General features: G+C 45.9%; 1 protein-coding gene across 1 annotated transcript in view; it reads right to left on the bottom strand.

The window, feature by feature from the left end:
• Positions 1-2,535: 2,535 nt before the first annotated feature.
• Positions 2,536-16,982, bottom strand: part of LOC126163090 (U3 small nucleolar RNA-associated protein 14 homolog B) — an 87,659-nt gene continuing 73,212 nt past the window's right edge. Inside the window, exons 8-9 of the mRNA XM_049920002.1 lie at positions 2,972-3,194; positions 2,536-2,823 (exon numbers count right to left, since the gene is read on the bottom strand). Of these exons, the coding sequence (XP_049775959.1) occupies positions 2,623-2,823; positions 2,972-3,194 (424 nt within the window). The 3' untranslated portion in view covers positions 2,536-2,622. The remainder of the gene's footprint in view (positions 2,824-2,971; positions 3,195-16,982) is intronic.

Raw genomic sequence — 16,982 nt, 5'->3', positions numbered from 1 at the left:
CAGCACTTCATAATCCAAACCCCCCAGTCTCCCCTTTGCCAAGATCATTTTGTGGGCAAGTGCAGTGTCCTGATGGAAGATGATTTTTTTTATTCTTTAAGCTGGGCCAGTTTTCACAAATGCTTGCATCCAGTTTAGTTAGAAGCTGAGGGTAGAATTCTCTGGTCATAGTTCACCATGTTCAGTATAATCAATCAAAATAATTCCTTTCGCATCCCAAAACACAAATTCCATGATCTTTCCTGCCAATGGCACTGTCCTTCCCTTTTTTGGAGCTGAAGAAATGGCTTCCATCCACTGCATAGACTGCTGTTCGGATTCGGGTGAGTAGTGGTGAATCCATGTTTCATACACTGTCATGTATCGATGCAAAAAGTCACTTCCGTTTCTCTTAAAAAGCAATCAAGCATTTTTTGGAAAGTATCTTGCGAACATCTTTGTGATGTGCGGTGAACACCCATGGCATGATCTTGCACAAAGTTTTATCATGTTCAGCTCCTGTTACAAGATGTGACCAACATATTCCTTTGATATCACTAAAGCAATAGCAATTTCACGCACCCTTATATGCCGATCTTCCAAAAGCACATCTTGCCCTTTGTTGATGATTTCCACTGTACTCGAACTTTTTGGATGCTTTTATGATCACATTTAGACTTGGCCGACCATTACTTCACATTGGAAACTGAAGGTGAAGAGCCACCATATGCATTTACAAGCCACAAATGAATTTTAGTTGGTGTTAAATCACTGCAAAATAATTGATTTTTTCCATTTTCAATACCACAACTGCATCAAATGATTGCCTACAGTCAACTGCTGCGTGGAATGACTTGTTTTCATGGTGCCTACCACCACTTGTACCAATGTAAGGGGGATTTCGGGGGGTAGGGAGAGTGCAGAGTGAAAATCTCATTCTGGAAACATCCCCCAGGCTGTGGCTAAGCATGTCTCTGCAATATCCTTTCTTTCAGGAGTGCTAGTTCTGCAAGGTTTGCAGGAGAGCTTCTGTAAAGTTTGGAAGGTAGGAGACGAGGTACTGGCAGAAGTAAAGCTGCGAGGACGGGGCGTGAGTCGTGCTTGGGTAGCTCAGTCGCTAGAGCACTTGCCCGCGAAAGGCAGAGGTCCCGAGTTCGAGTCTCGGTCCGGCACACAGTTTTAATCTGCCAGGAAGTTTCATACATGCCCCTTGTTGATTTCAAGGTCGCAGTTGCAGAGGCCCTCTGTAAAACTGGGAAATCCTTATCTAAGCATCAGGTGCGACTGGATGGGATAGATCACATGCCTATCTGGCTGGAAAACCGTGGTCGTTGCAAGTATCCAGAATGCAAGGGAAAATCCTATATAGCGTGTATGAAGTGCAGTGCGACATTGTGCTTGAATAAGGAGAGAAATTGCTTCAAGTTTCATAATGAATAGAGAAAAATGGAAACAGAATTTGTGTTGTTTTCTCAAAATGTGTGTATTGTAATGAATAGAAAGTGTAATTGTTTTATATAAATACAGTTCTGCTAGTTCATGTATATTTTCCACATTGTGCATCATCAATCCCAAAACTGGTATCACATGGTATTAGTCGTTACTGCATGCTGTCCCATATATGGTACAAACCCTTAATTCTAAAATAACCGCCCCTACATAAGATTTAGAATTTTTTAAGCATTTTTTTTATTAAATCAGAATATCGAACATAACATGAAACATTTTTTTCAGAAAAATAAAAAAAATCATGCAGTAATGGGTTAACAGTTCCAACAGGTTGTGGTTCAGCATTGTTGCAGAATGTGACGAGTAATTACTCTGGGCTCAGCTGGAAAATAGTGTACATCTCCATGAATGTCATCTTACCGGAGTAAAACTTATTCCTTATCTATTCTTTAAGGCTTTCTACCTAAATTAAGGCGATAAATAAGAAAGGTAACTTTTTCACTTTTCAAAATTTCTCTTTATTCTGCCTCACCCTGCATAAGATAAATGTGGAGTAGAGACAATGCAGGGGATAAAATAAAGAGGAATGTGCAGCCAGGAGAAAGTTTTTGGCTTGGAAATAATTTAGGCAGGCAACAGAGGTCATGTTACATTCATGGATTCTTCTCACCTACTGCCCTTCCCCTTCCCCTTCGCTCACCTCTTTCCATATTGAACCCAATGAGGTTACAGCTTCAGAAGAGAGGATCACTTACTCCATCTCTCTTTGTGTGTATGTGTTTTCCACATCAACCACCATACAGCTATTAGTCATCAACATTTTCTTCACATATCTATTCACTGCTCCACTTCATGTACATGGTGAGTGACTGTCTTTCTTCACATTACTGGTTATGTTTTCCTTTTAACAACCTTTTTGTTTTTAGGTGTCTTATTCAGTTGTATTTTTGTTTTGATGAGCCTTTTCTACATAGATTGCCAAAATTTTTAGGACTAACAATTCACTGCACAACTATAATCCTGAGTGCATATTTTACAATTTCCACAACAAATATGCACATTATTATTGGAAGACAGCTATTGCAAGTTAAATAGAGAGACAAGAACAACAGGAAAATATAAATTTATTTTACACTAGCCAAAATGCAGTACATCATAAATACAACTTGTCTGTTACAGCAACGTAACAAGAAGCTATTTCCGTTTAGCAACAGGTTTCTTTTTCAAAAGAAGATCCTCATCGATAGGCTTTATTATCTTTCCAAGGTACGTCTTATATTTGGGTGCTGTAAGCTTTCTGTGGGATGACTGTGTTACCCATGTTGCACCAATTGGAGCTCGGACACTCGCTTCATAATCTTTGACCGTTGTAAATGGGAACGGCACCTCGCTCACCTATCAAAAAGTACGTTATGTTTCTGTACACCATTACACCAAATAAAGAACAAAAAAAATGCTATATCATCAAACACAAATGTTTCCATCAGTAACACAAAACATTAAACAAATGATTTTCACAGAGTTGCTGAAGACATTTCATTACCTGATGTTCTTTTATTTTAACATCCTTTTCTTCATTTATTATCACATCTCCTTTATTGGAATCCTTTCGAGGAGGTGGCTTTGGAAATTTAATTATAAATCGCTTCTTTTTCTTCTTTGGAACACTAGCCAGGATACCTTTACCTCCCCAAGTCCCCCAACCTGGTAAGGAAAGGTCTATGTCTTCTGGCTCTGATTTCTTCACAGCCTCTTCTTTCTCCTTCCTATAAACAGTTAAACATTTAATAATCTAGGTAAGGCAGATAAAATTAAAATCTAATAAAAACAGAACAATTACTTATTTATTTATTTTAGTTTTATGTTCCACAAATCACTTGTACATTTAACTGTAATGCTGTGGGGGATGAGTCATTTTACACTCTCATTACAGAATCAAATGTAAATAAAACCACATACTGGCCATTTGCAAGTTGATTTTTAATACAGATCCAGATTAGTAATTCCTACCTACTACCATTCACATAAACAGAAATTCATATACAGACTAGGACTCATCAAAGAGAAAATTTTTCAGTTTCTATTCAAATCTAACACTGATGTCTTTTGTACATTTTATGTCACTGGAAAAGTGACCAAAAATGCTCGAGGCAGCTAGGCGATCCCCCCTCCCCCCCCCCCCCCCCCTTTTGGCTAAATATAGCCCTAATGTGGAATAATAAGTGTCTTTTACCCCTGATATTGTAATTATGTACATCATTGTTCCTTTCGAACTGTAATGCGTTATTTAAACAAACTTTATGAGTGAATAGTTATACTTTGAAGCAGTAGTCACGATCACTAACTCCTTAAACAGATGTCTACAAGTTGATCATGGGTGAGCATGACATATTATTCTTACAGTACATTTCTGAGCAATGATAATGTTCTTACTTCAAGAGCGGTTACCTCAGAACATTATTCCATACAACATTACTGCATGAAAATATGCAAAATAAGTTAACTTACTGATTTGTCTTTTCCTAAGATTTGCAATGATTCCATGCACAATTGGTGACTAGATTAAGTCACATAGACAGGTGGGAGATTTACAAGATCTTTTTTGTAAAAGTGGGAAGGTGTCTGTTTTGTAAAAGAGGGAAGGTGTGCAGAGGAAACACATTTTAAGAATGAGACAGGTAAGGCATTACTGCCTCATATTATCTCTCATGGACTCTCATTCTGGCTGACTGAAAGTTCCTTGTCTTTCATTGCCTTTCTCGAGATGTTGGAATCTCTGGTTATTAAAGCTCGTAAGTTGTTTGATTTTGTTACATGACTGCCAATCTGTCCTTGCAACTATACAAAATCATACGGTATTAGACACACAAACCACTGTCGCAACATGCCTAAATGGTAATAAATATTATCTGAAAAGGTAAGTGGCCCATAAACTTTTGTAGAGGACATAACATCAAATACATTCTCTTTAGGAGAATCACAAATGTGTCCCAAAGGACACTTGAGAGTAATTTGTGACTTAAAGGCATTCATTTTAATATTTCATCTTACTAGACACATGAAACTTAGGTTTCCCACTAGATACGAGGGTTGAAACTTTAATAGTGGCAATTATGTATTTACAGCCCGTACACAATAGATATCTGTATCTACATCTACATTCATACTCCGCAAGCCACCTGACGGTGTGTGGCGGAGGGTACCTTCAGTACCTCTATCGGTTCTCCCTTCCATTCCAGTCTCGTATTGTTTGTGGAAAGAAGAATTGTCAATATGCCTCTGTGTGAGCTTTAAACACTCTGATTTTATCCTCATGGTCTCTTCGCGAGATATACGTAGGAGGGAGCAATATACTGCTTGACTCCTCGGTGAAGGTATGTTCTCGAAACTTCAACAAAAGCCCGTACCGAGCTACTGAGCGTCTCTCCTGCAGATGCTTCCACTGGAGTTTAACTATCATCTCCGTAACTCTTTCGCCATTACTAAATGATCCTGTAACGAAGCGCACTGTTCTCCGTTGGATCTTCTCTATCTCTTCTACCAACCCTATCTGGTACGTATCCCACACTGCTGAGCAGTATTCAAGCAGTGGGCGAACAAGTGTACTGTAATCTACTTCCTTTGTTTTCGGATTGCATTTCCTTAGGATTCTTCCAATGAATCTCAGTCTGGCATCTGCTTTACCGACGATCAACTTTATATGATCATTCCATTTTCAATCACTCCTAATGCGTACTCCCAGATAATTTATGGAATTAACTGCTTCCAGCTGCTGACGTGCTATATTGTAGCTAAATGATAAGGGATCTTTCTTTCTATGTATTCGCAGCACGTTACACTTGTCTACATTGAGATTCAATTGACATTCCCTGCACCATGCGTCAATTCGCTGCAGATCCTCCTGCATTTCAGTACAATTTTCCATTGTTACAACCTCTCGATATACCACAGCATCATCTGCAAAAAGCCTCAGTGAACTTCTGATGTCATCCACAAGGTCATTTATGTATATTGTGAATAGCAACGGTCCTACGACACTCCCCTGCAGCACACCTGAAATCACTCTTACTTCGGAAGACTTCTCTCCATTGAGAATGACATGCTGTGTTCTGTTATCTAGGAACTCTTCAATCCAATCACACAATTGGTCTGATAGTCCATATGCTCTTACTTTATTCATTAAACAACTGTGGGGAACTGTATCGAACACCTTGTGGAAGTCAAGGAACACGTCATCTACCTCGGAACCCGTGTCTATGGTCCTCTGAGTCTCGTGGACGAATAGCGCGAGCTGGGTTTCACACGATCGTCTTTTTCGAAACTCATGCTGATTCCTACAGAGTAGATTTCTAGTCTCCAGAAAAGTCATTATACTCGAACATAATACGTGTTCCAAAATTCTACACCTGATCGACGTTAGAGATACAGGTCTATAGTTCTGCACATCTGTTTGACATCCCTTCTTGAAAACGGGGGTGCCCTGTGCCCTTTTCCAATCCTTTGGAATGCTACGCTTTTCTAGAGACCTACGGTACACCGCTACAAGAAGGGGGGCAAGTTCCTTCGCGTACTCTGTGTAAAACTGAACTGGTATCCCGTCAAGCCTAGCGGCCTTTCCTCTTTTCAGCGATTTTAATTGTTTCTCTATCTCTCTGTCGTCTATTTCTATATCTACCATTTTGTCATCTGTGCGACAATCTAGAGAAGGAACTACAGTGCAGTCTTCCTCTGTGAAACAGCTTTGGAAAAAGACATTTAGTATTTCGGCCTTTAGTCTGTCATCCTCTGTTTCAGTACCATTTTGGTCACAGAGTATCTGGACATTTTGTTTTGATCCACCTACCGCTTCGACACAAGATCAAAATTTCTTAGGATTTTCTGTCAAGTCAGTACATAGAACTTTACTTTCGAATTCATTGAACGCCTCTCGCATAGCCCTCCTCACACTACATTTTGCTTCGCGTAATTTTTGATTGTCTGCAAGGCTTCGGCTATGTTTATGTTTGCTGTGAAGTTCCCTTTGCTTCCGCAGCAGTTTTCTAACTCGGTTGTTGTACCACGGTGGCTCTTTTCCATCTCTTACGATCTTGCTTGGCACATACTCATCTCTAGGTGTTTCAAAGTTTTACTAACCTTCAGAGTAGTCACCAGCATTGTGTATAACCCGTTGCCAGTGATGTGGAAGTTATAGGATATTCTTAGCAGTCCCATTTGTGTTGACAGTTCGAGCAGCGCGGTCTATTGCCCAACGAATTTGTAGCAGTTCTGAAGCGAATGCCGTGAAGTGTTTCCTTCAGTTTACAAATAGAGTTGAACTCACGAGGGCTTAAGTCTGGGGAGTGCAGTAGGTGGTATAGCACTTAGCAGCCCCATCAGTCAAACAAATCAGTAACATAAAATATAATAACATCTAAGGCTGCTAACAGAATCAAGCATCGTGCCAGTATGGCCCTGGTAAAGGAAAGGATCTGTGATATGCAGCATAGACTGGACATCACCTCCAGGGATCTGCTTCGACTACACCTGGACTCGGCAAACAACTTAGCACCAGAGGACTGGAACAGGTTGGGCGGTAAGTCATGCTTGCTGGCAGCATGCATTAAACACAATGCTACAGCTCAACAACTGGTGAAATTTGAGCGCTTAAATAAAAAAGTGCAACAGGCACATGAAACTCACAAAGTGGTAAATTTGAGTGGTCGCCCATTAGAAGATGCCACCTTAAAAGTACTCGGAAGGTGCCTCAACTTTGCAGTCACTCCTAGAGACCTGCCAATCTCCAGCTTCATCAGCTCTGTGGAGCAAGTGGTCACCACACTACCATCAAGTGTTGCAGAAGAGATTCAGAGAGACACATGCAGGGTGCTCACCAAAGCCAGACCACCCCAAACAAACATTTCAAGAGATAAGAGGACGGCCCTCAAGAGCTTGCGGGAAGATGAAAGCGTAGAGGTGTTACCGGCAGACAAGGGGAACTCTACTGTCATACTGTTGAAGACCGACCATGACCAGAAGACCAGTCAGCTTTTAGAGGACCCTGCTTACAGTCCACAAGAGAACGACTCCACCGATAGAGTGGACAGGAAAATCAGAGCTCTGCTCAAGGAAACAGGATGGCCTGAGAAGGTTGTCAAGCAACTGAAAGCTAAGGCACCAGTACCACCTAAATTATATGGATTGCCCAAGGTCCATAAAGAGGGTATACCATTGTGTCCTATCGTAAGCTGTATTGGTGCAGCCACCTATCCTACAGCCATCCACCTTAACCCTTTAACTGCTTTGGACGTGTTAACACGTGCGCCTTTGTACCTGTTCCTGTGTGCTCTGAACGTGTTTAGGCGTAGACACGTTCAGAGTACCAGGTAGAAGGACTGGTGGTGTGCAGAAACATGTTCAGAGCACACAGGGACAGGTACAAAGGTGCGCGCATTAACACGTCCAGAGCAGTTAAAGGGTTAAGGAGATGTTAGCACCGTATGTGGGGAAAGTGCGTCCACCACATCCGCAACTCATCAGACTTCATGGAATGTCTCAAAAATCTATGAATCTCTAACAAAGACATCATGGTCAGCTTCAATGTTGTGTCTCTGTTCACTAGGATACCACTTCAAGACACACTCGATTTAATCAGTAAAAAATTTGGTGGTGCTGTGCTGGACGTTTTCATGCATATCTTAACATTGATCTATTTCCTATGTGGAGGCCAATTTTATGAACTGACTGAAGGAGTGGTGATGGGTAGTCCCTTACCTTCGGTAGTGGCAAATCTGTTTATGGAGAGATTCGAGGATAAGGCACTGACGATCGCTGCCTACAAGCCCACCCGTTTCTAAAGGTACGCTGATGACACGTTTGTCATCTGGCCACATGGTCAGGAAACCTGCAAGAGTTTCTTGACCATCTGAACTCAAGACACCCCAGCATTAAGTTCACAAGGGCACTAGAAAATAATGGTCAACTTCCTTTCCTTGATGTCCTGGTGAAAAGGAAGACAGACAGCACATTAGGCCATAGTGTGTATAGAAAACCTATACACACCAACTTATGCCTACAGGCTGTCAGCTGCCATCATCCGGCACAGAAGAATGGGGTGCTGAGAACACTTGTTTACCGAGTTAAAACACTGTCCAACTCAGACAGCTTGGCAGCAGAGTTAAAACACCTACAACAAGTGTTCGCAGACAATGGATACTCAACAAGGGACATCCGCAGAGCACTACATCCCTACAGACGACCTGATACTGAGGGAGAAGAACAAGAAGAAGAGACCAGGAGGGTAGCCTTTCTACCGTATGCAGGACCTATATCTACTAAGATCAGCAGAATACAGAGAAAGCACAATATCGAGAGTGTGTTCTGCCCACCAAACAAGATCAGGGCAGTTCTTGGAATGGTTAAGGATGATCTGGAATTGAGAAAACCTGGTATCTACCATATATCATGTAAATGTGGTATGTCTTACATTGTCCACACCACCAGGACCATTGATATAAGACGTAAAGAGCACCAAAGGCATACCAGGCCATGACAAGCCACTAAATTGGCAATAGCAGAACACTGCTTGGAACTTGAGCACACCATGAATTATGATAAAACCAGGATCTTATCTCAGACCCCCAAATTTTGGGACAGTGTAATCACCAAATCAATCAAAATCAAGATGACAGAGAACTTAATAAACCGGGAAGCTGGATACCAACTCAGCACAGCGTGGAACCCGGCTTTGGACCTATTACAAAAACAATGGAAGAAAACACAAGACCAGGAGAATGACAGGGGCGCTGGAGAAAGTTGGAACGCTCACCAACAGCAAATGCAGCCTGTTGAATGGTTGGTTTGTGGGATTAAAGGGACCAGACTGCAACGGTCATCGGTCCCTTGTTCCAAAACTTAAAAACACCCACACAGAGTAAAAAACGAATAATAGAGACAACAGACGACACAGGACAAGAAAAACTCAGACAAAGAACAGACATAACAAATTAAAATCACACACAGTGTGGCGGTGGTTGGCCGACCATAGAGGAAAAAAAAGGAAAAAGCCAACCACCGAGAGACACATTAAAAACTCAGTCTAAAATCGTAGGCCAAAGGCCAGAATCAACACAAAAGAACATAACAAACACTCAGATTAAACGATAAAAACCCCCTGCCCGAATAAAACGTAAAACTAAGCCAGCCATAGCAAAGTCATCAGTTAAAAGGGCAGGGAGCGTATCAGGCAGCGCAAATGTCTGCCTGACCACAGCTAAAAGGGGGCAGGCCAACAAAATGGGGGCCACCATCAAAGCCGCCCCGCAGCGACATAGAGGAGGGTCCTCCCGGCGCAGTAAATAACTGTGTGTCAGCCGGGAGTGGCCAACGTGGAGCCGGCAAAGGACTACTGAGTCCCTGGGAGTGGCTCGCAGGGATGACCGCCACACAGCTGTCATCTCCTTGACAGCACGGAGTTTATTACGCGTGGTCAGTTCACGCCATTCATCTTCCCATAGCGCAAAAACTTTGCGGCGTAAGACTGCCCTCATATCAGTCTCTGGGAGGCCAACATCCAGAGGTGGTTTACTCGTGGCCTCTTTCACCAGGTGGTCAACATGTTCATTGCCCGGGATACCGACATGACCGGGGGTCCACACAAAGACCACAGAGCGGCCGAAATGGGCAAGAGTATGCAGGGACTCCTGGATAGCCATCACCAGACGAGAACGAGGGAAACACTGGTCGAGAGCTTGTAAACTTCTCAGGGAATCGCTACAGATCACGAAGGACTCACCTGAGCAGGAGCGGATATACTCTAGGGTACGAAAGATGGCGACCAGCTCAGCAGTGTAAACGCTGCAGCCAGCCGGCAATGAACGTTGTTCGGAATGGTACCCTAGAGTTAGCGCATAACCGACACGACCAGCAACCATCGAGCCATCAGTGTAAACAATGCCAGAGCCCTGATACGTTGCGAGGAGGGAAAGAAAGCGGCGGCGGAAGGCCTCCGGAGGGACTGAGTCCTTGGGCCCTGTACCAATTCCACCTGAAGGCGAGGGCGAGGCACACACCACGGGGGTGTACGCAGAGGTGCCCTGAAAGGAGGCGGAAGAGGTAAAGCCCCAAGCCCAGAGAGAAGCTCTCGGACGCAGACCGCGATCGTACTTCTAGGCCTGGGCCGACATTCTGGAAGATGGACGTGTGACTCTGGGAATAGTAGACGATAGTTAGGATGCCCGGGCAAGCTAAAAACATGGGCAGCATAAGTGGCCAGTAAATGTTGGCGCCTCAATCGCAGTGGAGGGACACCTGCCTCCACAAGTATGCTGTCCACAGGGCTGGTCCAGAAGGCACCAGTGGCAAGTCGTATCCCGCTGTGTAGTATTGGGTCCAGCACCCGCAACGCAGATGGGGATGCTGAGCCATAAGCCAGACTCCCATAGTCCAGGCGGGACTGGATTGACGCCTGGTAGAGCCGTAACAGGGTAGATCGGTCGGCGCCCCAGCTGGTGTGGCTCAAGCATCTCAGAGCATTTAGATGCCGCCAACATGTCTGTTTAAGCTGCCGAATATGAGGCAGCCAAGTCAACCGGGCATCAAAAACTACACCCAAAAACCTGTGGGTCTCCACCACAGCAAGAAGTTCATCGTCAAGATAAAGCCGCGGCTCAGGATGGACTGTTCGGTGCCGGCAGAAATGCATAACGTGGGTCTTGGCAGCCGAAAACTGAAAACCATGCGCTACAGCCCAAGACTGCGCCTTGCGGATAGCGCCCTGTAGCTGACATTCAGCAGCTGCAATGCCAATAGAGCTATAGTAAAGGCAGAAGTCGTCAGCATACAGGGAAGTGGAGACAGAATTTCCCACCACTGCAGCGAGCCCGTTTATTGCAATTAAAAACAGGCAGACACTGAGGACAGATCCCTGTGGTACCCCGTTCTCCTGGACTCGGGAGGAACTATGGGAGGCTGCGACTTGCAAGCGGAAGGTACGATACGACAGAAAATTTCTGATAAAGATCGGCAGAGGGCCCCAAAGACCCCATCCATGAAGCGTAGAAAGGATGTGATGACGCCATGTCGTATCGTACGCCTTCCGCAGGTCGAAAAAGACAGCGATCAGGTGCTAATGGCGGGCAAAGGCAGTACAGATGGCAGACTCCAGGCTCACCAGATTGTCGGCGGTGGAGCGGCCTTTATGGAACCCACCCTGAGATGGAGTCAGAAGGCCCCGAGACTCCAGTACCCAATTCAAGTGCTGGCTCACCATCCGTTCAAGCAACTTGCAAAGAACATTGGTGAGGCTAATGGGACGGTAGCTGTCCACCTCCAAAGGGTTCTTGCCTGGTTTCAGAATGGGGATAACAATACTTTCTCGCCATTGGGACGGAAACTCACCCTCGACCCAGAGACGGTTGTAAAAGTCGAGGAGCCGTCGCTGGCAGCCCACTGAAAGGCGTTTCAGCATCTGGCCCAGGAGCGGTATCAGGTCAAGCGGCTAGGGCACTGCGAAATTCCCACTCACTGAATGGAACATTGTACGATTCTGGATAGTGGGTGCGAAATGAAAGGCTCCGACGTTCCATCTGCTCTTTAATGGAGCGGAAGGCCACTGGGTAATTGGCAGAACCGGAACTCAGAGCAAAATGCTCTGCCAAGCGGTTGGCAATTACAATGGAGTTAGTACAAACTGCTCCACTCAGTGAGAGTGCAGGGATGCTGACAGGGGTCCGATAGCCATAGAGGCGTCGAATCTTGGCCCAGACCTGTGATGGAGTGACATGGAGGCCAATGGTGGAAACATACCGCTCCCAGCACTCCTGCTTGCGTTGGCGGATAAGGCGGCGGGCTCGTGCACGCAGCCGTTTGAAGGCGATAAGGTGTACAATGGAGAGATGTCGCTTGTGACGCTGGAGCACCCGCTGGCGATCTTTAATCGCTTCAGCGATCTCAGGCGACCACCAAGGCACAGTCCGCCGCTAAGGGGACCCAGAAGAACTGGGAATGGCAGATTCTGCGGCAGTAATGATGCTGGTGGTGACTGAGAGAACCACCGCATCAATGTCGTCATTAGAGAGAGGCTCAATAGTGGCAATGGAGGAGAACAAGTCCCAGTCAGCCTTATTCATAGCCCATCTGCTGGGGCGCCCAGAAGAGTGATGCCGTGGCAGTGACAGAAAGATGGGAAAGTGGTCACTACCACACAGGTCGTCATGCACACTACATTGGACAGACGGTAAGAGGCTAGTGCTACCGATCGAAAGGTCAATGGCGGGGTACATGCCATGTGCCATGCTGAAGTGCGTGAAGGAACCATCATTTAGAAGTGAAAGATCGAGCTGTGCCAATAAATGCTCAATGGTGGTGCCTCGACCTGTTGCAACTGACCCACCCCACAGTGGGTTATGGGCGTTGAAGTCGCTCAGTAACAAGAAAGGTGGTGGCAATTGGGCTAGCAGCGCAGCCAGGTCATGCTGCGCGACAGCACCATCCGGTGGAAGGTAAAGACTGCAGACGGTAACAGCCTGTGGCGTCCACACCCGAACAGCGACAGCCTCTAAAGCTGTTTGTAGAGGGACAGACTCGCTGTGAAGAGAGTTAAGGACATAGATGCAGACGCCACCAGACACCCTTTCATAAGCTGCCCGGTTCTTATAATAACCCCAATAGCCACAGAGGGCAGGGGTTCGCATTGCGGGAAACCAAGCTTCCTGAAGAGCAATGCAGAAGAAAGGGTGAAGGCTGATAAGTTGTCGGAGCTCAGCTAGATGGTGGAAGAAACCGCTGCAGTTCCACTGGAGGATGGTATTGTCCATGTCTGAGAAAGGCGTGACGGGACTTGGAAGGCAGATTACGCCGCTGGGTCACCTGCTGCCTCCGATTGAGCACCTGTGATAGTGCTATCCATGGTGTCTGAGGTACCAGCGAGATCGAGGTCCTCAGCGGACGCCAGAATTTCCACCTTGTCCTCAGACGCAGAGCTGGAAGGTTGCGGTGAGGTGGCTGCCACCGCGAGTTCCTTGGGCTTAGAGCTCTTCTTCTTGGGTTTCTCACACTGCTCCTTGGGTTTCACTGGCTTGGAGGGCTTCACCGATTCAGTCTCCGGGACGGAGGAGGATCGTGAAGCCCTACGACCAGCTGTCGGTCGTCAGCCTTCCCGCTGGTGGAAACCTGGGAAGGGAGGGACCCAAGGGACCCCTTGCGAGCATGAGAAGCTGAAGAAGTTGGACACTTCTCCGGAATAGAAGCGGGGACAGACGTCCCCGATGGGTGGGATGGTGTTGCTCCTGAGGTAGGCGGCGCAGGAGAAACCTGGTGGGTAGAGCCCCCCACTGGCGAGGGGGCAGGAGGAGTTGTACTACTCGTCGATCCGGCCATAATTTGAGAAACTGATGGGGCTAGCATAGGTGTTGTAGCAGCGGCGTAGGAAGATGTCATTCTCACAGAATGGAGTTGGTTGTATTTCCTTTTGGCCTCAGTATAGGTCTGTCGGTCCAGGGTCTTGTATTCCATGATTTTACGCTCTTTCTGGAAGATTCGGCAGTCTGGCGAGCAAGATGAATTGTGCTCCCCGCTTTTGACACAGATGGGAGGTGGGGCACATGGAGTATTGGGATGTGATGGGCATCCGCAATCTCAACATGTGAGGCTGGAAGTGCAGTGGGAAGACATATGGCCAAACTTCCAGCACTTAAAGCACCGCATCGGGGGAGGGATATAGGGCTTGACGTCACATCGGTAGACCATCACCTTAACCTTTTCCAGTAATGTATCACCCTCGAAGGCCAAGATGAAGGCACCGGTAGCAATCTGATTTTCCTTCGGACCCCGATGAACGCGCTGGATGAAATGTACACCTCAGCGCTCTAAATTGTCGCGCAGCTCGTCATCAGACTGCAAAAGAAGATCCCTATGGTAAATAACTCCCTGGACCATATTTAAACTCTTATGGGGTGTGATCGTAACGGCAACATCCCCCAACTTGTCACAAGCAAGTAACCATCGTGACTGGGCAGAGGATGCCGTTTGTCAGGACTGACCCAGAGCGCATTTTGGACAAGCCCTCCACCTCCCCAAACTTGTCCTCTAAATGCTTGACGAAGAACTGAGGCTTTGTGGAGAGAAAAGACTCCCCATCAGCTCTCGTACAAACTAAGAATCGGGGCGAATAACTGCTACTGCCATCCTGAGACTTACGTTTCTCCCACGGTGTGGCCAGGGAGAGGAACGTTTTCGGATCGTACTTCTGAGCATTAAATTGAGCCCGAGAACGCTTAGAGACTGCTGGCGGCTGGCCACCAGTGAGAGACGATGTACCACGCTTCATTGCGGGTCATCCGCCCTGATGCCACCTACTCCGACCAAGGGCCCTCCCCACGGGCGCCACCCAGCCGCAGCAAGAGCCACCTGGCAGGATGGCCATTGCCGGGAGTCCCGATACCCAGGAGGATAGGCATCTACTCCTTGGCATACGTGGGGAGTTAATGGCGCAGGCATCAGTAGAGCGATCCCTATGTTGTCAGGGGGCTACAACCAACAGGGTACATGGCGGCCCCACCACAACGGACTGGCTACCGTGCTGGATGTTAGGTAACATGTGGTCCATGGTCGTCGTCAGTGCAGAAAGAGGCATCGCACAGTGCAAGGTGTAATCTGCATGCAGAAACGTAGTCATGCCCAAGAGATGGAGAGCGGGCAGGACTGCAATTCAACAACGAATTAGCTGGCGAAAGGTCTGATTGCAAGATGGACACAACGCACCAAGTAAGGCGCCCTTCCCCAATCGGCTCGCTCTTCGGAAAAATTTTGAGAGATGGAGGTCAAACCCAACAGGGGACCATCACATAAGGCCGAAAAGTTTGAGACTCCTTTTAGTCACCTCTTACGACAGGCAGGAATACCACGGGCCTATTCTTACCCATGAACCCGCAGGGGCAGCAGCCTGTTGACAGTGCTAGGAACACGCCTGGCGGGCACAGACCTAGCAGGGTACACCATGAAATGGCCGCCACCAGGGAAACCAGCGGAAGTGGGTGTGGATGGAAGACGGAACATCTGGCAACCAACTGACACAGTCCCAGCGGGAGTGTACGGTGTAGGGAACGCCAGACACCGTCCAGACATAAATATGGGACCCAGTCAGCCTATTGTTCAGTCACAGGAAGCACCTGATGAAGACGCCGAGGTACGACGTCAAAATATTGTGTTAGATAAACGCAGACCACCAGCAGTACACCAGATGCAGTATCAGTAACAGCTTGCACTGTACATGCTTGAGCATTGTCCTGCAAAATGATGGTCAGGTCCTGCACAAAGTTTCATCAATTCTGTCTCCAAGCTGGTCATAGGTTGTGTTCCAAAAATGAACAGGATAGAGAAAGAAGTGGTGACATTTTCCGCAGGTTCTGAACACCATTTTGCAGGACAGTGTGTGGATGCAAGCTGTTAATGATTTGTTTGACTGATGGTGCTGCTAAGTGCTATACCACCTATTGCACTCCCCTGGCTTAAGCCATCGTGAGTTCAACTCAATTTCTAAACTGAAGGAAACACTTCACGGCATTTTCTTCAAAACTGCTACAAATTCGTTGGGCAATAGACTGCACTGCTCGAACTGTCAACACAACTGGCACTGCTAAGAGTATCCTATGACTTCCGCATCACTGACAACGGGTTATACACAATGCTGGTGACTACTCTGAAGGTCAGTAAAACTTTGAAACACGTATCTATTTTGTCGAGCTGTAAATAAATAGTTGCCACTATTAAAGTTCCAACCCTCGTACTAACATCTGTGCCCAACTTCTCCCCACTGCAACCAGTACAAATCTCTGCAAAAATAAACTGGGGTTCATAACAGAGGGTATTCAGTATGAGCACACAATATAATTTGACTTGAACATGTTTCCACAGAATGCATCAGCCCATTGCAGCTCATAGCTTTTGTGTTTTGTAGATCAATCTGTGCTCCTGGTGAATGTTTCTTACACACATTTCATTTATTTTATTATTTATTTATTTATTTATTTATTTATTGTTCCGTGGGACAAATTAACGAGAAGTCTCAATGGTCATGGAATGAGTCAATACATGAAATTTTAACACGATAGTAGAAACAGATAAAATGAAATATAAGTAACATATTCAGGCAACAATTCGTAAGTTTAAATATAGAAAATCAACAATGAAACACTGGAATTTGGTTAATTTTTCAGCGCTTCCACGAGCTCCTCGACAGAATAGAAGGAGTGAGCCATGAGGAAACACTTCAGTTTAGACTTAAAAGTGTTTGGGCTACTGCTAAGATTTTTGAGTTCTTGTGGTAGCTTATTGAAAATGGATGCAGCAGAATACTGCACTCCTTTCTGCACAAGAGTCAAGGAAGTGCATTCCACATGCAGATTTGATTTCTGCCTAGTATTACCTGAGTGAAAGCTGCTAACTCTTGGGAATAAGCTAATGTTGCTAACAACAAACGACATTAAAGAAAATATATACTGTGAGGGCAATGTCAGAATTCCCAGACTATTGAATAGGGGTCGACAAGAGGTTCTCGAACTTACACCACACATAGCTCG

Source organism: Schistocerca cancellata, chromosome 2, assembly GCF_023864275.1.
Source record: "Schistocerca cancellata isolate TAMUIC-IGC-003103 chromosome 2, iqSchCanc2.1, whole genome shotgun sequence".
In the NCBI taxonomy this organism is placed as follows: Eukaryota; Metazoa; Arthropoda; class Insecta; order Orthoptera; family Acrididae; genus Schistocerca; species Schistocerca cancellata.
This window is presented reverse-complemented; position numbering and strand designations above follow the sequence as displayed.